Source organism: Musca autumnalis, unplaced genomic scaffold (assembly GCF_047663935.1).
Source record: "Musca autumnalis isolate F117 unplaced genomic scaffold, ASM4766393v1 scaffold_4, whole genome shotgun sequence".
NCBI lineage: Eukaryota > Metazoa > Arthropoda > Insecta > Diptera > Muscidae > Musca > Musca autumnalis.
In genome coordinates this window covers 183640392-183662258 of record NW_027411977.1, presented here as the reverse complement: position 1 = coordinate 183662258, position 21867 = coordinate 183640392, and the positions used below count along the sequence as shown (strand labels likewise).

Genomic DNA, 21867 nt, shown 5'->3' with positions numbered 1-21867 from the left:
TGTTGTTAAGGAAATACAAAAGGGGGATGAATGTAGTGCAAACACCGAAGACACTGAAGAAAGGTGGGATATTAACCCAGATTTAAATGAATATGAAAGAAAGGAGCTTTGCAAGTTGATTAAGAGGAATTATTTTGAAAAGATAAAAAATGAGCCAAGGGCTTCTGACTTCAAAGCGTCAATTTTGGTGAACACAGGGAATGCAACCTACTGTTCGCCGAGGAGACTGTCCTTTGCGGAGAAACAGGAGGTTAGCAAAATTATTGCGGACTTGTTAGAGAAAGGGATCATAAGGCCCAGTAACTCTCCTTATGCATCACCAATAGTGTTGACCAAGAAGAAAAGTGGGGAGATTAGGATGTGCGTGGATTATAGAGCACTTAATAAGATGATCGTAAGAGACAATTACCCTCTGCCCCTAATTGAGGATTGTTTAGAATACCTCGAGGGAAAATCGTGGTTCACGATAATGGATTTGAAATCAGGTTTTTATCATGTGAGACTAGAAGAGGAATCGGTGAAGTATACGTCATTTGTAGTGCCAAACGGTCAGTATGAGTTTTTGAGGTTACCGTTTGGGTTGAAAAATGGACCAGCGGTATTTCAACGTTTCATTGCGGGAATTTTTCACGACTTTTTGGAAAAGAATGAAATGGTAATCTATATGGACGACATCGTGATAGCATCAAAGACATTAGGAGAGCATATTCAATTGATGAAAAGGGTACTGGACAGATTAGCCACGTACGGACTGAAGCTCAAGATAGAGAAGTGTAAGTTTGCGTATACTGAGATTGAATATTTGGGTTATAAGGTTTCAAGAAAAGGTATTGCACCTTCAGACGGGCATGTTAAGGCAATCGAGGAGTACCCGATGCCCAAGAATGTAAAGGAAATGCAAGCATATTTAGGGTTATGTTCATATTTCAGAAAGTTCGTTAAAGGTTTCGCATTAATAGCAAAGCCCTTGTATGCATTAACTAAAAATGGAGCAAAATATGAAATTACCGACGAATGCAGGGAGGCCTTCGAGATTTTGAAGCGTCATTTGACTTCAAGCCCTATTTTAGCGATTTATAACCCAAGTAGGGAAACGGAACTGCACTGTGATGCGAGTGCAATAGGGTTTGGGTCTATCCTGATGCAGAAACAGGATGACGGTGTATTTCATCCGGTAGCTTATTTTTCGAAGAGAACGATAGATGCGGAAACAAGATACCACAGCTTCGAGTTAGAAACGTTGGCAATTATATATTCATTACGAAGATTTAGAGCATACCTTGAAGGAATACAATTCAAGATAGTAACAGATTGTAATTCGCTCGCGTTAACATTAGCAAAGAGGAATATAAATAGCCGAATAGCGCGCTGGGCATTAGAATTGGAGAACTATAGTTATACCATCGTCCATAGAGCGGGCGAGAAAATGGCCCATGTGGATGCATTGTCAAGAATAGAACAGGGTAATAGGGACGAGGTGGTAGCAACTATAGAAGTAGAGGATATAGATTTTCAGTTATGCGCAGCGCAGGCTAGGGATGCAGAAGTCAGTGAATTGAAAGAGAAACTAGAACAAGGACCGGTAAATGGATATGATATGGTAAATGGGGTGGTTTATAGGAAAATTAACGAGGATTTGCGATTTTTCGTCCCGAAGGACATGGAAACGGAGATTATTAGAACCATGCATGAGAAGTTAGGACACCTTGGAGTAGACAAGTGTTATTTGAAAATGAAAGAGCATTATTGGTTTCCAGAAATGAAGCAAAAGATAGAAAAATATAAGAAGACTTGTATCAAGTGTATCATGTATTCCGCTCCTCATAGGCCTAACGCAAGGGCGCTACACAGTATCCCGAAGGAACCTAAACCGTTCCACACGGTTCATTTGGATCATTTAGGCCCCTTACCGTCCCTTCAATCAAAAAGAAAGCATATTCTAGTTGTTATAGATGCTTTCACGAAATTTGTTAGACTTTACCCAGTATTGACGACGAGCACCAAAGAGGTCAAGGCAGCATTATTAAAGTATTTCGATTACTATAGTAGGCCAGTTAGATGCATTACGGACAGAGGAAGTTGTTTCACCTCAAAAGAATTTGAAGAATTTTTGGAAGAGAAAAACATAGACCACGTTAAGGTGGCTGTCCACTCGCCCCAAGCAAATGGTCAGGTTGAGCGAGTGAACAGAACCTTGGTGGGAATGTTGGCTAAACTTAGTGAGCCAGTAGCACATGCTGACTGGGTGAAACAGCTTAGTAAAATTGAATTCGCATTTAACAATACGGTGAATAGATCGATTGGGGATACTCCGAGTAGGGTACTTTTTGGAGTTAACCAAAGAGGAGAAATAATTGACAAGCTTACAGAATACCTAGAGGAGAACTTTTCAGGCCCGGGGGGGGGTATCAAAGAAATTAGAGATAAAGCCGAAATAGCTATTGCGAGGACGCAAAAATATAATGAGCAACGATCCGAGGAAAAAGGTATTAAAGTAAATTCATTTAAAGTAGGTGATTTTGTAGTAATCAAAAATGTAGATACGACAGTGGGCGTAAATAAAAAATTGATACCAAAATTCAAAGGGCCTTACACCGTGCGCAAGGTGTTGCCACATGACAGATATGTTGTGGGCGACATAGAAAATTGTCAAATCACCCAGATTCCTTATGATGGGGTGATAGAAGCATGTAATATGAGATTATGGAAGACCGATGACCCTGGTAATGGGACCTAGGGCTGCTCTGCCCGATGTATATAGTTGTAAATAAATTGTACATAGTAGCTGTTAAGTAGTTTAAGTATTTAATCCATTAGTTTAAGTACACTATACACTTGCGTAGTTAACTTAACCCCCATGTGACCGGGGCGGTCACACCTATCAGGTTGGCCGAGCTGTAGTCGAATAAAGTAATGAACACACCTAGTTTAAGTAAAACACATATCGATAGTAGTTATTGGGTTGAATACAACCATGTATTTAAGTAATCGATAATTGTACAGTAGATAATAAGGGTTGATAAGAATAAATAATCGCGTCATGCAGACATTCATTGTGTGATCGGCAAACTGAACGGACGTGTTTCAACACTTTACAACTTTATTTCGAAAATTATCGTAAAATTATCTATATATCGTATTAATTGTGTATAGCACTAACAAATGAAAATATAAAAGCTTCGTTCCCGTACTTTTTAATGGTAAAACTCGTAAAAGAGAGAACTGCAAAAAATTTGTTCTTACACACAAGTTTTCTAAAATAGTTCGGGAACGGAAAAATGGAAAATACGTCAAAAAAACTGGAACAAATGTCAAAGTCGGCGTATCAGCCAATCAGACGCCGGCAACCATGTTACTATTTTTTTTACTCGCCCAAATTTGTCGTGTAAAAAGTTTTTAAAGAGAGCGTCATTCAGCGCCATTTTTGTTTAAAGAGAAGTGAACATTTTTCAACTTTTTTGCGTACGGGAACGCTTTTTCGAGTAAAATGTGTAAAAGTCGTAAAAATTGTAAAAACTTTTTAGTTCTGGAACACAGCTAAAAAATGATTTTATCGTTGAGACATCATAATAAAAAATTTTGATAGATAAAAGTTGTGTTCAGAACTTGCAAAATATTACTACTTGCAGCAGTTTTCCCGTTTAGTGCTAAAAATGCGTTACCTTACTAAAAAATCTAGCAAAACTTGCACTACTCTTTAAACCAAAAAAAGCGCCGAATAACACCCTATTCTCCTGTTTTCTGCCATACAATTTTGGCATAGTAGAAACTAGCAACATGTTCATTATCTTCTAAATACGATAGTTGATACGTTGATTTTGACATTTTTACTGGAGTTTTTTTTCGCCATTTTCCCGTTCCAGTATTTTTTTAGAAATTTGTATGGGGAAGCAATTTTTGACAATTCGCTCTTTTTTCCAACATTTCCATTAAAAAAGTACGGGACACAATGAAAATTGCATTGTAACAAAGTAATTTAATATTTTTTCACATTGTTTACAAATTTTGATACTAAAATTTTTTTGTTTCGGCAATTGACCATCTACCTTGTTTATTGTGATACGTGAAAAGTGTTGCAACTTTTGGTACTTTTTCAGTCACAAACAGGGTCGTATATCATGTGTACTGTGATTTCGATGTTGATTTCGCTGAAATCACGAAATGAGATGATTTCATTTTTGTATGCGAAATCATGATAAATTTTGCTTGATTTTGCGCGAAATCACGAAACGCCTTCGAAATCACGAAAAGACGCCGAATGTAAACCAAACATAAGAATAACTTCACGCAGGTTGTTGGTTTGCCAGCCCTACTTCAGACAAAGGGACGAGATCAACAAACGAGTCGGAATAGTTCCGATCGCTCTTTCATCGGAATAGTTCCTTTGAACTAGTTCGTTCCCGAACTACACATCTCTATAGCTTAGTTGAGGTTAGATTGATTGTGACTATGGCTGTCGATTCGCCTGCCCTTGCAAGTAAATAAATGGAATAAAATAGTTTATATTAGCTTAAAATTAATATATTTTCAACAAAACGCTGGCATAAACCGGTATCTATGGCTAGCAATAGAAATTTTTGGTCAAAGTCGCCTCAATACTAATGAAAAATGGTTTTGAAAATTTTTCATTACTCATCCCCGTCGTCCCGTGTGAAATTTTTGTGTGTGCTTTGCTTTCTCTTAAATTGAAGTGTTTCAGTGTTTCCGTCATTCACTTACATTATTGTTGTTCTTTCGTTCTTTTTTAATGTGACTGAGTATGTTCTTTGTTCTTTCTTTTGTTGTTGTTTCTTGCAGTTCGCTCTAGCGTGGGAATAGAACTGTGGGCTTCGTCTGGCTCGAAACAGCCTTACGAGCACAAGTCACATTTGCCACGAGAGGAGACGAAAAATTCTCGATCAATTTCATTCAGCCCAGATGGACGCTACTTTGCCTATTCGAATGGACAGGAGGTTAAAGTGTTGGAAACCGCCAATTGGCAATTGCAATGCACGTTGCCACGTCCGAAGGCGTTCTATTTAAAATTCTCACCGCGTGGCAATTATTTGTGTACATGGGAGCTGTACGTGATTACCAAGGATATACCCGAGGGATCGCCGAACATGTTCGTATATGAAATAGCCACCGGCAAACAAGTATTCAGCATTGTGCAGAAAAAACAAACTGATTGGGAACCCTCTTGGTCATCTGACGAGGGCATTTTCGCTATCGTTGTGGGTGGGGAGTCACTGTTCTACGATTTGTCACAGGGTGTGGAAGGCTTTAATGCTACTACCAAGAAAATCGGTGGTAGCAAAGGTGGTATACTATCGGTTGGACCGGGTAGTAGTCCACCCTTTATAGCCATCTATACTCCAGGAGCTAAGGGTGCACCATCCATGTGCAAGTTGTATAAGTATCCGGCATTGGCACAAAATCAAACATTGGCATGTAAAAGTTTCTTCAATGCTGATCGCGTTGAAATGATGTGGAATAAACGTGGTACCGGTCTTCTTTTGTTGACCAGTACTGAGGTGGACAAGACAGGAGCTTCATATTATGGAAATCAAGCTTTGCATTTTTTGAATACAAAGGGCGATTCATGCTCGGTGCCATTGTGTAAGTAGAATATTGAAATATTCAGGTCTATGAAGTTTTGCAATACGTGTTATTTATTTTAGCCAAGGAAGGACCAGTGCATTGTGTCAAGTGGAGTCCTAAGGCCACGGAGTTCGTGGTTGTGTATGGTTATATGCCATCTAAGGCAGCTTTGTACAATTTAAAGTGTGACGTCATTTTTGATTTCAAGGAAGGTCCACGCAATTGTGCCTATTTTAATCCATTTGGAAATCATATCCTTTTCAAAACAAATTGTTTTTATCGATTTTTTGGTGCTGTTGGATTTATCGCATACTGAATTTAATATAAACTTGTTGTTTATTTTAAAATCATCGTCTGCGTGATATAACATGCCCCAAAATTCGATTGTTTTATTTTCTTTTCTCCTTGAATATGGTTTTCTCCTTAACTTCTTAGCACTAGTCGTTTTAGCTGGTTTTGGAAACTTACCTGGCAACGTGGAAATCTGGGATGTTAAAATGAAAGAGATGATAGCCAATATCAAATGTCCCGATACCACTCACTTTGAATGGAGTCCAAATGGTGAATATTTTGTGACAGCCACAACAGCTCCTAGACTACGTATAGGAAATGGGTAAGTTTTTATAAGTAAGCTATAAAATTAATCTTTTATTAAAAATCTATTTACAGCTTCAAAGTCTACCACTATTCGGGTGCCCTTATGCACGAAACTATATGGCCCCAGGGTCAGGAATTGTTGGCCGTCGAATGGCAGCAATTTGCTGAGAACACCTTTACGGAACCGATAATAACCAAGGCCAAGCAGGAGGGTATCAAATCAAGTCAACCTGAAGCCAGTAAAAAGGTTTATACACCACCACATTTACGTGGTGGCAATAATGTGGACAAAATTATACAGCCACAAAGCACCATACCAGGTCTACCACCAGGTAAAGAACGCCAATTTCGGCAAAGAAAATATGATTTAGATAAACCACTAATGAGGCCAGGCTCATGGAGAGAACGTAATAACGATGATAGTAGAAGACAGCAACAGTCGAATGACAATGCTGCTGGACGTCAAAGGCATACATTTAACAAAGGAACAAATCGTTATAATCCCTATGGGGGCATATCCCAACAAAAACGGCGTTATTAACAACCCATGACTTTGATAAGTAAAAACTACAGTCAAGAGAGAATTATTTCATATATTTCCATTTTAGTTAAGCCATCAATAAAAATTTATATAAATCTCTAATTTGATGATTGTTTCTATTTATTTTAGGTTATACTTCCTCACAAGCCAACAATAAGAAACCAGGTGCTCAAAAGTCACAACAACAACATCATCAACAACAAAACAATAACCAACAGCAGCAGCAACAACAAAATCAAGCTAATAAAAAACGTAACTTTGATAGAGCTAGGGCTAGAAGAGAATCCAAAGGTGAGGGAGGTGGTGCCGCTGGTAACAATAATCAATCACCCCAAGTAAATAAGAATCAAAATAATGCTACACCATCACCATCTAATGGTGAAGCCACTGTTGCTCAAGGCAATCAAGAGGAAAATGGACAACAACAGCAACAACAACGTCCACAGCAGAATAAACGTAATCCCAACAATCGCCGCCAGCAACCAAATCAACAACAATATCAACAAAAAAGGCAACCAAACAATAATCAGCAACACAACAATGCTAACAATGAAAAGCCTCATCAAAATAATGTGCAGGAAGGTCACCAACCGCAGCAAATGGCAGGAGAACAACAACCTTCTCAGCAGCAGCAACCAACACAACAACCATCTAAAAAAGCTGCCAATCCTGAAAAAGACAAAAAGATTCGCAATGTTGCCAAAAAATTATCAGATATCAAAAAATTGAAGGTTCGCCAAGAACAGGGTGAAGTCCTGGAATTAAATCAACTCAACAAAATCGCTATGGAAGCCAAATTTTTGGAAGAACTTAAAGCTTTGAAATTGTCTAACTAATCAATGGCAGCTTTAAGACCACTACAAAGCAACAGCTATGAGGAAGACACTTTCTGATATGTTCCTCAAACTTACGCTTCCCCTAGTGATGATTGCAAATATTGTTTCCCATTACCCGAACCCTCTGTTATCCCAAGAACACACAAAGCTTTGTTGTATGTTTGCCCGATTTTTGATATGTTTATGTTAACAGATTTATTTTCGAATTTTTAATTTATATTTGATTTTATCTCGCCCTCTTACTTTCGCCTATTGGTATTTCTTTGTCTCCTTCTTTGCCTCCTTATATTGCCAAAGGGGTCAATGTTACTCTGCCTAACATCAAAAAGAACACCAACAACTCTCTCTAAAATTTTTTTATATTAAATGTATATTTTGTTATTAGAAAATACAAATTCCAAAATATCTTTTTTTATTTTTTAAAAAAACATTTTTATTTTATGCTCAAACAATAACCGTATTAACTAAAAAACACAAAACATCAGTCAAGAAAAATACCAGAACGAAAATAATTGTGATTTATCCTAATTGAGAAAAAAAACTATTATAAACAACAACTTTATATTTACAACAAAAGCGATTAAGAAAATTAAAAACAAAAAATCCCACAAATTCGAAGGATCAATACGATAATAAACGATCACATTTTGCTAAAAAAAAAAAGAAGTTTTGTGCGTGTTTTTTTAAGAGACTAAAAGGTAATCATACATGAAAACAAAAGGGAGACCATGGATGATGAAGGGACATTCCTTATATAAGACGAACGGCGGGCATTTTAGATATTCTATTCAGCCTGACTGAAGGGATTTTTTAAAGAAAATCTCTCTATTCAGCCTGGCTGAACATCAATTTTCTGTAGAAAATTCAGCCTGGCTAAATAGGGATTTTTTTAGAGAAAATCTTCTATTCAGCCTGTCTGAATAGGGATTTTTTATAGAAAATCTTCTATTGAGCCTGGCTGAGTAGAAATTTTTTTTGTAGAAAATCTTTAATTCAGCCTGACTGGAATTTTCTATACAAAACCTTCTGGCTGAATATGGATTTTGTTATAGAAAATCTTCTATTCAGCCTGGCTGAAAAGGGATTTTTTATAGAAAATCTTCTATTCAGCCTGGCTGAATATGGATTTTGTTATAGAAAATCTTCTATTCAGCCTGGCTGAAAAGGGATTTTTTACAGAAAATCTTCTATTCAGCCAGGCTGAATAGGGATTTTTTATAGAAAATCTTCTATTCAGCCTGGCTGAATAGGGACTTTTTATAGAAAATCTTCTGTTTAGCCTGGCTGAATAGGGACTTTTTATAGAAAATCTTCTATTGAGCCCGGCTGAGTAAGAATTTTTTTGTAGAAAATCTTTAATTCAGCCTTGCTGGGATTTTCTATACAAAATCTTCTTTCAGCCTGGCTGAAAAATGGTGGAACAGACCAAATATAAAATATAGTTTGACTCACGACGATTTCCATTAACTAGTAAAACAAATAACATTGGTTTTGACTCTCTATATCAAAAGAGTTTTGTAATCAAAAAATAAACAATAAGAGCTACATCATCAACTTTAAAAGAACATTAATTCCTAATCCCATTTTGATTTCTTCTTTGTAAAAACTTCACGTCCATCTTCTTGTACGGCTGCATAATAACCTAAACTTTCATATTTCATTCGCATATATGCTATATAGCCAAAGACGCCAGTAATTGCAGCTAGACCCAAGCCCATAATAATTTTATTCTAAAAGGAAGAAATGAAAAAAGAGTTAAATTCTGCAGTCATTAAAACATCGGAACACATTTCCTTTACCGACCCACCGCAGAAAATTATGGAATATTTACCACAGATAGTGTTTTTTATCCCGATTCCAACCATGTATTGCTTTTGTTGTGGGAATGTATACTTCCCGAGATATGGGCCTCCAAAGATCCGCGAAGGCCCTAACCTTTAACTTTAGCAAAACATCGCAGAACAAACAATTGAAAACAATTGCCACAGATAGTGCTTTTTATCCCGATTCCAACGATGTATTGTTTTTGTTGCGGAAATCTATACTTCCCGAGATATGGGCCTCAAAAGATCCACAAAGGCCGTAACCTATTTTTCTTTAAAGAGCCGGCCTTCGGCCGGGATTTAAGACTTTCTCCTATGGACAGGGAAAAAAACTAGGGGACGGGAACAACAATTTATTTTAAATTATAAATTTTTCTCTAATCAGCCAGCCTTCGGCCGGGATTTAAGACTTTCTCCTATGGACAGGTGCAAATCTCGGGAATGGGAACAAAATTTTCTTTTAAATTAAATATTTTCGTTGGATTCGGTGTAAAAAGTACTATCTGTGGTAATATTTTAATAATTTTCTGTGCTGGTTTGCCAACATTTCAGACTAGGGCCGTTGTGGAACTTTGGAGGCCTATATCTCGGGAAGTATACATTTCCGCAACAAAGGCAATACATGGTTTGAATCGGGATAAAAAGCACTATCTGCGGTAATTTTTTCATCATTTTCTGAGGTGGGTCGGTAAAGGAAAGATCAGCCAAAACATCTAAAATTCTCTCACCGGTTTGGTATAGAGTTCAAAATTAAGCACTCTAAAAACGTTAGTGGTACGAATTTGCCGTATACCATCACCAGCTTGAGGAGCTGGTTTCCCTTCGGCTTCCTTGCCACTCATTTTTTTATTGTAATAATTACAAGAATAAAAATATATTTTTTTTTCTAAACCAACTTGTTTGTTTTGATTTTGGTGTTATAACATAATTTTTGTTGTTTTACATGTCAATTTGATTGCTCACATGTTGGAAGTGAGTTCGATGTGTCGCCTTAACACATTATATTAAGATTACAGGGTGAGCATGGCACAATTACAGGGTAGTGGTATTACACCAGTTTATCGAACATGAAAAGTCAAATCCCTTAAAAAAATATTTTTGTTGTAATTTCCCGAACAACAACGAAACTTGAAAAGAAATTTTAACGAAATTGGTTTCAAGAAACCTTGCTAGTCTGACCATCGACTAAAGAAAGTTTATAATATTACATATCACAATGATCAAGGTAGATGCATATGCGCAGCTGATCGAACATGAATTTTCACAAGTTGTTGTAAATTGAATTAATCATCTGTGACAGTCCAGTTTAGTGGAGGTGGTACTGGTTGTTAGGCTGCGGCTTAGCTCGCCGGATGGGGGAGTTCTTCTTCCACTTGACTGCACACTTTAAAGATATTTTTGTACCATCATTCATTTGGGGTTACTTTATAACTGTCATTCGGATTTGAAATTATAAAATAAAAAAAAGAAAAGGAAACGGATGTGTACTTATATATCCTGTAGCCGTTAAGAATCAAAATAAATATTTATATGAACTCCAATTTCCTTGAGGTATTGATGTGTTACCTCTTTGGCATTTTCCCACCCCTATTAGACATATTTCAGTCTGCCATGATGTTTCTGTTGCCAAAAATAAATGTTAAGAAACATCCCAAAATCGAATAACCACTACCCTAGATATTCATTCAGCCCATATTAAATGAATTTTAAGCCATTTTTAAACTTTATAATTATTAGTTCAAATTTTAATCGTTTTTGAATTTATCCTTGAATTATACATTATTTTTAAACAATATTTTAACATATATATTTATTTATTTCTTATTTTTAAATCTAGTCTTATATTTCAATTTGCATGCTTTTATAGATTTTAGTTTAATTTATTTTAGTTTTTATGTATACACAATTTTTACATATTTTCACAATTTCCTTAATTATGTTAATTTTCTATATTCATATTTTTTTACAGGAGACCGTTCTATTAATTTTACATTTTTTTATGGCTATATTTATTTAAAATAAAAAGTACTGTTTGAGATATATAATTTCATTTTGTTTTGGTCTTTGACAAATTTCTTTTAGGTTAGGTAATGCATTTACTAGTGTATTATGACACGTGTATGAATATGTGCATATTTACATATCGTTTTTATAATTTTTTTAAAATTTTTGCATTTTTAATTTTAATATCTTTTGCAGCAACCTTTATTACTATTCTTTTTATGGTTAGATAAATGTAACCGCCTTAATTTAGGCTTTAGTATTAATTATGATTATTTTGTAGGTTATGCAATGACTATCAAATTGTATGGGTATAACTGCGTGTAAAAACAGATAACGTGGTTATAAAAAGAAGAATAATAGAATTTGGTGGCAAGAAAATGAGTTATGCAACCAATATGGAATTATTGTGCCACTCTTATCACTTTATGTGTATTTTAACAGCGTTTTTATTTAAATTTTAAGCTCCTCAAGTTTGATATTCTTATCTTACTTGGTTTGTGTACTCACTATGATGATTTCCAACTCTTTATTTACGACCATATGATGGAATTTTGGTAGGGTTGTTTTCTGAGTGTGGTGAGGTTATGTTTTTGACCACTTTATGCTCGGGCTAAAGTGTCTCCCTCTATATCTCGCATGTATATCCCTGTGCACATTTATACAGCGATATTGCCTGAGGGTTAATCCTTTGATCAACTTTAAAGGATTATTTTCCACAATATCCTGTACAAATGACAAGATTATTTGTTTTATTTATTATAAAACAGATAGAAAATGAAATAGTTGCAATTTAATGCTTACCCGAGCAAACAAACAATTTTGAAGGTCAAAAATTTAGATTGAGTATAAAATCTATGAAATTTGTTGATGTATGTATGTGTGAGATGTTAATTATCTTCTATAAAACAGAAATGAAATTAATAATTAACTATTTCCACTTTTCCATACATACTTTAACTGTGTTACGTTATTTTTTTAAATAAAAATTTTATGTTGAGGTTAACTTTTTTTTCATCACACCACTTGAAACTTTGTTGTCACTGGTTTAGGTAAACTCGTTGAATAATCTTTAAAGTGACATCTAGCAAGGTCAGTTGGCACATGGAGATAAAGTTTCAGAGATGATTTTTCATGGAACATTTAAGAACATATGCTGAAACTTGTGATTAAATGGGACTAGTACCGGAGTAAGTAGACTAGATGGCGCTAATCGAAATATGACAAAAAAAAAACCAAATGGAAATTCATTCGGATAAATGAAATAATTTCATGTTAACCGGATTATTGGTTAATTCGTAGAAAAGATAATCACACATTTTTAATATTTATTATTATTTAATAAAAAATTTCCATGTTCAACAAATCATACATGTTTTATTTTCTTCAATCTGATCGTTCAACTATTTGTTGGATACAGTTTGAAAAGCCCTGGGATGATATAGTGTTGTATAACGACGTCATATGTAATTGACGAACCTTACAACACTAATATATTGACAGCTGACTTTGTTTATTTACTTTTTTCTTTTCAGCCGGCAAAGGCAACAATTGATAAAATAATAAAGATTTACTTCCAATCTTATTCAATATTCAATATTAAAAATAATATTGTTAATCTTTTTAATGTGCTGGAGTAACATCAAAAATCACCGCCAATAAGTGGAATGAGTGAAATGCTATTGAAAGGAGGTATGCTGGCATGTTTTGTGGTTGATGTGGATGGACGGACGGACATATTCATCCCACAGCCAAAGGTGGCTGGAAAGAAAAGCAGTATGACGGTATGTGTTGTGTGTGTGGACATACGCAGGCCACAGCCAAAGGTGGCTGTCACAAAGCCAATGCTTTTTTGTGAAACCTGTGAAACAAAAAGTATTGGGAATAATGTTTATGTTGGCAGGTAATGTTATGTTAGCTGTGCATCTTTATAATGGTCTAATGTTGTTTACATTTTGATTTCAGGTACCATTGTTCTCTTATTACATTCTGGCTACAGTATATGTGGAAGAATCTTGAACATATTTGTCAACCAGAGATTCATTACCAATTATGGTGTACAATAAGAAATATTGTCAAAGATGAGCAAGCATCAAAATATTAAGGAACGAAAATAAGCATTGTGCTATTGTGTATGCAGGCAAGTTGCATATTTGGACCGATATAATTGGAGAGTATACTTCCATTCTACCCTTTTTTTATAAAACAAATTCTTATCGTGTTTGGTTTTTTTACAGGTATGTTGCTGTATGGTGTAGTGTGCATTGTTGTGCTTATGGGCAACAGTAAATATGATTGTTTATGGTTAATGTACACATGATGATTTGGATAACACCGATGTCATGATACAACAAGCTGACATTTAAAAAAAAGGCCGAAAACATGCATGGTTTATGTATAACATTTTTTTTAACAAAGAGGATATTCCGTTTTGCTATTGAGGAAGTCCAATTGACATGTGGGCACATGTAAATATCCAATATCCAGTAACAAATAAATTACAATAGAAATGGGCAACTATAACATTTTATCAGAAGGTATATTTCCATTTTTCTATTTTTTATGTTCGTTTTGTAACGAATTCTTTTTTCTTTTCTGATATATTTTAGGAACGTTTGGCAGTTTATAAATATTTTGATGTGACATAAATAATTCTTGCCAGTTGTTCTTTTTGGTGTTTCTGCTACCTGTTTTTAGTTTTGTGTGTGGATAATATCAAAGGTAAGTACATATTTGTCCACCATTTCTGTAGTAGCAAGAAGAAATTATTTGTGTGTGCGTTGTTCAATATTGATCCCTTATTGTTTTTCTTTGCAGGTATTTAGATGTACCGTCTTATCAGGCAATAAGAATGACAAATATCTTCCTTTTTGGCGAGGTACTAGGATGTTAAGCAAATCGCACATACAACTGTTTTAACGATTTGGGACAATGTATACAAAGCTATATGTGTATTGTTCAAGGATAAACAACATTTTGACTTTAAATGGAAAAATTTGAGTGAGTGTTTTTAAAACCACTATGGTAATTTTTCCTATTTTAATGTATGATATTTGTTTCCTTGTAGGAATATTCAATGAGTGTGTGTGCACCTTTTTGTTGTGCAGGTTGTTTTTTTACATTTTTACAAATGTTGTGGGATCGTGACTATTCATTTGAATGCCAATTTCTCTACCTGTGTGTATGGGCAACATTGTGTGTACAAATGCGATGAATGTACAACGGACGAGTTTTGTCAGATAAGTGAATTTAACACATACCACAATATAATGTTTTTACTAATCCTTGTTTTTCTTTTTTTTCAGGTTAAAACTTGTTTATTATTTTAAATAACCCTTTTTCTTGTTGTTTTTCAGATGCTGTTAAATTAATGGCCGAATTTTTACCATATAAACAAATGATGACATCTATGTGGAAATTTATAAATTTTTGTATTGTGGATTAATCCCTTTACAACAGCAGCTGTTTTGGGTGTGTGGTGAGAATATGCTGAATTGAACTAATCTTAGATATAAGCATTCTTACTAACATCATTGTTTAAGATGTTGTGCGTGAATTGTACCGATTAGTTGGCCTTTTAAGTTTTCGACTTCGTAGTAGCAATTCCCGATAGCTTTTCTTATCCTGCATTTAAGCCAGGGTTTGCAGAATTTTGCATTAATTCCTTTGGCAAAATTACTCTGCACAAAGTTTTTCCTATAGACTTCCTGTCCAGGTTTATATGATACAATTCGGCTTCTTCTATTGTATGAACGAGTATTACGTTCATAAGCCTCATGTAATTTCTTATTTATGTTCTTGTGTAGAATTTGCATATTATCTGATGCAGGTAGAATCTCCAGACTACCATCTTCCAGTGCATCTAGTTTTCTTAGGATTGCATACGCATCTGCGTGTGTAATCATATTATAGCCTGTTAAGGCAAAATATGGAGATGTACCTGTTGAGGCGTGTAACGTCGATCGCAAGGCACACTCGATTTTGGGTAACTTCTCATCCCATTTAGATTGATCAGAGTTTATGTAGCTTCGTATACTACTGAGAATTGTCTGGTTCACACGCTCACTAGCGTTTGCTTGTGGTGCGTGTATTGCTGTTCTAATATGTTTAATACCAAACAATTTCAAAGTATCTGTAAACATTTCGGACGTAAATTGTCTTCCATTATCAGAATGGATGAATTCTGGTACGCCGAATTTATAGAAAACTTCTTCTACCAAGAATTTTGTAACTTGGGTTACAGTGGCTTTTGTCATTGCTTTTAGTAGCACAAATTTGGTTTTATGGTCCAATACAATAAATATGTAAGCTTTTCCTGATTTAGTTCTTGGGTAAGGGCCTAGAAAATCTACATAGATTTTCTGAAACGGTCTTTGGGTTACGACTTCGTTACCCATAGGTGGCCTTAATATCTGTTTAGGATGTTTGGTTTCCTTACATATTTGACAATTGTTTACATATTCTTTTGTTTCATACGCCATTGTTGGCCAATAAAAATATTGCCTTATATTGTGCAATGTTTTTGATATGCCACCATGACATGTGTTGTTATCGTGAGATTTCTTTATTATTTCTGCTGTTAGTGTGTCTGGAAGCCATATCTTCCAACAGTCATCTTCACTTTCAACATCTGTTCGGTTAAATTTGACCCTTTTGTACACGACACCTTCGCACACTTTTAGGTCAGGTAGACGGTCTTTATTTTGTTCTATGGTGTCAATAAGCGTTAAATATTTGTTGTTTTTAAACTCATCAGAGTTGAAATTAATAATTGAAGCATTATCTAGGGTTATTTCGTCCATGTCCATACGCGAAAGCATATCAGGTACGACGTTTTTAGTACCTTTACGGTGCTCTATGCTAAACTTATATCCTTGGAGTTTTAAACTCCATCTCGCAAGTCTTCCGTTTAAATCTTTCTGTCGCATGAGCCATTGTAAACTGGAATGGTCTGTAATGACCGTAAATTCCATGAGCTCAATATACTGCCTAAATCGCTCTATTGCGAGTATGACCGCTAGGCATTCTTTTTCCGTCGTAGAATAATTGCGTTGGGCACTGTTCAGTTTCTTGGAAAAATATTCAATTGGATGTTCTCCATTATCATCATCTTTCTGAAAAAGAACAGCCCCAACTCCGACGTTAGACGCGTCACACTGTACGAAGAATGGCCTAGCAAAGTCAGGACTCGACAGTACTGGACTAGAGGTTAAACAAACTTTCAATTTTTCAAATGATTGTAGTGCTTCAGGCGTCAAGACAAATTTTGGGCACTTTTTCAATGTGTCAGTCAAAGGAGCAGTCAGAGTGGAAAATTCATGGATGAATCTGCGATACCATCCTACTGTTCCTAAGAATTTTCTCACATCTTTTTGACACTTAGGTGGTTTTATATTGACGATTGCTTCTATCTTCCCAGGATCAGGCTTGAGTTTACCTGCTCCCACAAGATACCCTAGATATTTTAACTCCTTGTAGCAAAATTTGGATTTTTCCATATTAATGGTCAAACCTGCGCTAGTGAGTCTATTTCCTACTACCTGTAACATTGCTACATGATCATCAAAACTTTGTGACACCACCAGCAAATCGTCTAAATACACAAATATTCGGTCCTTCAACTCTGGAGGAATAACTTTGTCCATCAGGCGGCACATCCTTTGAGCAGCATTGCACAGTCCAAAAGGCATGACCTTGAATTGGTAGTGGGGTCTACCCTGGACCGTGAATGCTGTCAAAGGACGGCTCGATTCCTCCAGAGGAATCTGCCAGAATGCGTCCTTAAGATCGATTGCGGTTATGTAATGTGTGTCACCTAGCCTGGCCAATAACCCGTCTATATTCGGCAAAGGGTAAGCGTCTTTTCTAGTCACTTTGTTTAGCTCCCTTGCGTCAAGACATAAGCGGTTTTTGTTTGGCTTAATGACTAGTGTCACCCGATTATTCCACTCTGCGTTTGTTGCTACCTCTATCACGTCTAAGTCCAACATACGATCCAGTTCATCGTACATTAATTTCTGAACTGCTGGACTGACTGGAAAATATCTCATCTTCTTTGGGATAGCATTTCCAACATCGATTGTATGTTTTTCGAGATGAGTTTTTCCCAGTCCGTGTTTGGTGTAACAACGAAATGAGAGCTTCGCGTTTTCTAGTTTGATGTTTTGTTCGTATGTCAGGTTATGTATATTTTTGTTCTCAATATTGTTGATGACGTCATCAGACAATTCATTTATATCAGGATCGAAAGATATTTTGATATTTAGCATTTGCCAAAAATCATATCCCAATATGAGACATTGTTTTAAATTGGGCACTAAATACAAATTTAACTCTTTGGTTTTATTTCCACATTGGATGCTAACTTTTATTTTGCCTATGATTTCCTGTTGTTTACCGTCTGCTGTTTTGATAGCGGATTTAAAATTGTGGATATTTGCTTTGATTAATTTAGCATTTTCTATGCAATTTTTGCCTAAGCAACTAACTGATGCACCACTGTCCATAAGACCCGTGAATGCAATTCCGTTTAATTTTACATCCATGTATGGTCTGATGTCGTTGGCTACCTCTAAACATGCAGATGCTATTTCTTTTCGTTCTTTTTTTCTATTTGTATATGATTGTCTAGCCTTTACTATATTTTTAGTTATCGCCGGTACAAAATCTTGAAAAATTTCTGCCCTTTTTTGGTTATATATTTCTAACCTTTGTTCGTAAGGAACAATAATTTTTAATTTTGGTGTTTGTTTCGACAAATTTTCATTTTTGGTTTGCAGTATAGTTGGTTTCTGTTGAGTATATTTTGAATTAGTATGTGATTCTGGTTCTATGCTTATTACTGGCTTGCATTCTGTTGAGAACATGGGGTACCAGTCTTCCCCATGCTCTTCCCTTGGTTTCCCATACATCTTGGACATTTTGGCGAAGTGACCCCATCGAACCCACACCTGAAGCAGAATATGTTTCGTTGGTCCAAATCGCAGTCCATAAATGTGTGGCCTGATTGTTTACAGTTCCAACAAGTTAATATCTTGGTTGGTACTGTTTGATTTTTATGCATAGCTTCAACATCAAATATTGGTTGGAAAGATTCGTCCTGTTCTAGTTCAAGTTCATGAACCCTTCTATAGTTCTGATGTTGTTGTCTGAATGATAACCGCTTAGATATTGTAACCTCAGCTCGTTTGCATTCTTCAAGGAGGTCATCAATTGTATCAATGTATTTAGCATAGATCAATTGAACTAAACCATCCTTGAGATTGTCTTTAATGATTTTCACGATCTCAAATTCTGGGATCGGTATCCTCATTTGGTTCTTCAGACGGACAATTTCTGATATATAGATGTCGGCAGTTTCCGATGGAAGCTGTCGACGATCTATTATCTTGCGTTGGATTTCGAAATCGCTTTCGAAATTACGAAATTTTTTTATAAAGTGGTATTTAAGATGTTGCCATTCGCAGATAGGATTTTGCTGTCTGAATAACCAAAGCCATTCAGAAGCTCTGCCTGCCAGAAGATGGTGAAATCCTTTCACAAAAACGTCTAAAGGACAATTATAGTCCAATCTTAATGATTCTGCCCTAAATACAAATTCTTCAACACTAATTGATTTCGACGAACCATCGAATTTTAATCCCCACTTTTGGAGCTGTAGGGGTGTTATTGGTTTATAACCAAAAGAAAAGTTCTGATTCATATTGTGTGGATATGAGTCTCTAGTGACTTGTGGCGGATAATTCGTACCACGTTGTCGTTGTTGTTGGGAGTTTATATTGTTTTGTTGTGTATTGGGCGGTACTGTATCTGTCCTATTTGGCTCTTGTGTGATATTGAGTGACATATTTCTTAGAGAATCAATTGTATCTCTCACTGTCTGAGATACCCTTGAAGCTAGACGATCCTCCATAGTTTGCAATGTTTCAGACTGAGCTATTCGTACTGAAGCACTAATATACTCTCTGAGACTTGGACCATCGTTGGTATTAATTGGTGCATCTATGTTAATATTGTTATTACAGGCTGGAATTGCCGGATGTGAATCTGAATTGTTTGATTCATTGTGACCTGTTAGACTACTATATGGTGGTCTTGTAATAGACGAGCTTCCGTCAGGTGATAATGTTTGTTGACCTGTTGTAGGAAAAGGATTCACAGACATAAGTGGTTGAATACCAGTTCCTACAATGGTTGTATTTGCCTCTTGTGTTGAAATCTGAGAAATGTTCATGTTGTTATTACCGATAGGGTTGGAAGTAGAAGTAGTGGTTGGTAAAGAATTATAGCCTGCAGCTTGAGATGTGCTGGCACCAGAATTTAGAACAATACCAGTATTAAACATTGCAGCGTAGGAGGTGCTGGCAGCGTTAATACCATTGGTTGTCAAATTGTTTTTATTTGCAAGTCTATTAGAAGTTCTGGTAGGAACTGCGTTTTTATTGGGCATTGTAAGACTAATTCAGAAAGATCAAAGAACGATATTGTTGGTGATGCAAACAGATATTGAGATCAAAAACGTGAAAATGGAAAAATTATTGCTTAAACTTAATCGAGATGTATTGGTATTTTTAAAAATAGACGTTAAATATTTGTATATAGAAATTGTTTTGGAAACTTAGATATTTTTATATAATATTATAATAATTATTATTTTTAAATATTTCTTATTTTTTTTACTAATATTTTTTCTATTTTTTTTTTTGTTATTTTTTCAGGTAGTAATTTTTTTGGAATATTACTTTTATATTTTTTTGTATATATAATTTTGATATTTTTCTATATTTTTTTGTTAACTTAATTGTAAATATGTGTATGTGTAATATTTTTATATATTTTGGCAGTATTTTGTTTGTTTAATTATTATTTTAAATATTTGTTAAATTTACTTTTACAAAACCAAATTTATATATATTTAAATATATTCAATCAAATTATATAAATATATTTTTTTTTTTATTTTTAACTATAAAGTTATTGTTTTCTTAGTGTATTAAAGTATTTGATATGTTTATTATTAACAACAATATGGTTGTTTTAATCTTTGCATATATATTTTTAATATTGTTTATATAATTTTGGTTTTGTTTTGGATATTTGTATTAATTAAATATTATATAAAATCACATATATTTATTTTTTTATATATGTAATGATTTTTTGTTTCTATGTAATATTTAATTGATTTTTTTGAGTATTTTTTTGTATACTTATTGATTTCTTTATTGTATTTTTGTTTATATTTACAAAAGCACATTTATATATATTATTAAATTTTAATATCTTTTAATTTTTTTAATGTTTAAACAACATATACTTTATTAATAATTAATAATTTAATTATATTTTGGCAATATATTTTTTTAAATGTGGTTTTGTAAATTAACTATAATTTTTGATTTTTTTTTATAATTTAAATACTTTTACTTTGTATATAAATTTTTAATTTTTTTTGTATAAAAAATAATGCAATATGTAAAGACTTGTTTGTTTTGTATATAATTCTTTTTTTTTTCTTTGTTTTGTTGTTTGTTCAATTTTCTAATATTTAGGCTGAATAAAAATGATCAGGTAGTGATTTTTATGTATAAATTTTTAATTGGAATTCTGGAAAGTCAATTTATTTGGTATTTTCAGAATATTATTAATTTCTAATTTTAATTAGAAATATAAATAAATGAAAAAATTAAATTGTTTTGAAACATTTTAAATTATGTTTATTTTTTTAAATAAACATATAAAATAAAGCATTTATTTTGGTTTGAATTTTTAATTGTTTTAATGGAAAAGGCTTATTAGGGTTTTGATGGTAAGTATAAGTACACAATTAGGGACTAAAAATTTAATTTGTATAGGTCCTTTCTAGATCAATGACTTCTGTTTTCAAAATAGGAACAAATATTTACCTAGCTATTTAGCCTATCGAATATGTTTCCCTTCTGGATACATCAATCATTTCTCTGGATTGGCGACTTGTATAGCTGATTGTATCTTTGTACCTGTACTACACGGCATGGCTCTACACGTGCCTTCCGGGATAATGATACGGAAAATACAATCCACTAACAAGTTTGGGATATGGGAGAAAAATCAAAAATTTAAAAATGCTCTGTAGTTGGGCGCCATAAATGTGACAGTCCAGTTTAGTGGAGGTGGTACTGGTTGTTAGGCTGCGGCTTAGCTCGCCGGATGGGGGAGTTCTTCTTCCACTTGACTGCACACTTTAAAGATATTTTTGTACCATCATTCATTTGGGGTTACTTTATAACTGTCATTCGGATTTGAAATTATAAAATAAAAAAAAGAAAAGGAAACGGATGTGTACTTATATATCCTGTAGCCGTTAAGAATCAAAATAAATATTTATATGAACTCCAATTTCCTTGAGGTATTGATGTGTTACCTCTTTGGCATTTTCCCACCCCTATTAGACATATTTCAGTCTGCCATGATGTTTCTGTTGCCAAAAATAAATGTTAAGAAACATCCC

General features: G+C 34.5%; 2 protein-coding genes and 1 long non-coding RNA gene across 10 annotated transcripts; 2 read left to right on the top strand and 1 right to left on the bottom strand.

Moving 5' to 3' along the window:
* The first annotated feature begins 4310 nt into the window (after window positions 1-4310).
* On the top strand, window positions 4311-8217 carry eIF2A (eukaryotic translation initiation factor 2A). Of its 2 annotated transcripts, none has more exons than XM_073983706.1 (6): window positions 4311-4477; window positions 4798-5598; window positions 5661-5831; window positions 6019-6193; window positions 6250-6509; window positions 6848-8217. In XM_073983706.1, the coding sequence occupies exons 1-6, from the start codon at window positions 4450-4452 to the stop codon at window positions 7552-7554; spliced, it is 2142 nt and encodes a 713-aa protein (XP_073839807.1). In that variant the 5' UTR covers window positions 4311-4449; the 3' UTR covers window positions 7555-8217. The 2 variants fall into 2 exon arrangements, with proteins under 2 accessions (XP_073839807.1, XP_073839808.1); XM_073983707.1 differs by having other exon boundaries at window positions 4423-4551.
* On the bottom strand, window positions 7929-10333 carry LOC141402437 (small integral membrane protein 8). The gene is made up of 2 exons (XM_073983722.1): window positions 10106-10333; window positions 7929-9284 (listed from the first exon to the last, which is right to left on the bottom strand). Exons 1-2 carry the CDS (start codon window positions 10217-10219, stop codon window positions 9129-9131), a joined length of 270 nt encoding a protein of 89 aa, XP_073839823.1. The 5' UTR covers window positions 10220-10333; the 3' UTR covers window positions 7929-9128.
* Window positions 10334-12786: 2453 nt separating this feature from the next.
* On the top strand, window positions 12787-20271 carry LOC141402004 (uncharacterized). Of its 7 annotated transcripts, none has more exons than XR_012412494.1 (6): window positions 12789-13281; window positions 13344-13518; window positions 13616-13915; window positions 13988-14099; window positions 14196-14378; window positions 14446-19928. It is a non-coding gene; the product is annotated as an uncharacterized lncRNA (long non-coding RNA). The 7 variants fall into 7 exon arrangements; XR_012412492.1 differs by having other exon boundaries at window positions 12792-13281; window positions 13344-13552; XR_012412493.1 differs by having other exon boundaries at window positions 12794-13281; window positions 13344-13915; window positions 14446-14621; window positions 14684-19928.
* The last annotated feature ends 1596 nt before the right edge of the window (window positions 20272-21867 follow it).

Coding starts and splice junctions, on each gene's coding strand:
- LOC141402437 (XM_073983722.1), bottom strand. CDS start 10,219: ATGAGTGGCAAGGAAGCCGAAGGGAAACCAGCTCCTCAAGCTGGTGAT. Junction 9,285..10,105: donor TTGAACTCTATACCAAACCG/GTGAGAGAATTT, acceptor TCTTCCTTTTAG/AATAAAATTATTATGGGCTT.
- eIF2A (XM_073983706.1), top strand. CDS start 4,450: ATGGCTGTCGATTCGCCTGCCCTTGCAA. Junction 4,478..4,797: donor CGATTCGCCTGCCCTTGCAA/GTAAATAAATGG, acceptor TGTTTCTTGCAG/TTCGCTCTAGCGTGGGAATA. Junction 6,194..6,249: donor AGACTACGTATAGGAAATGG/GTAAGTTTTTAT, acceptor ATCTATTTACAG/CTTCAAAGTCTACCACTATT.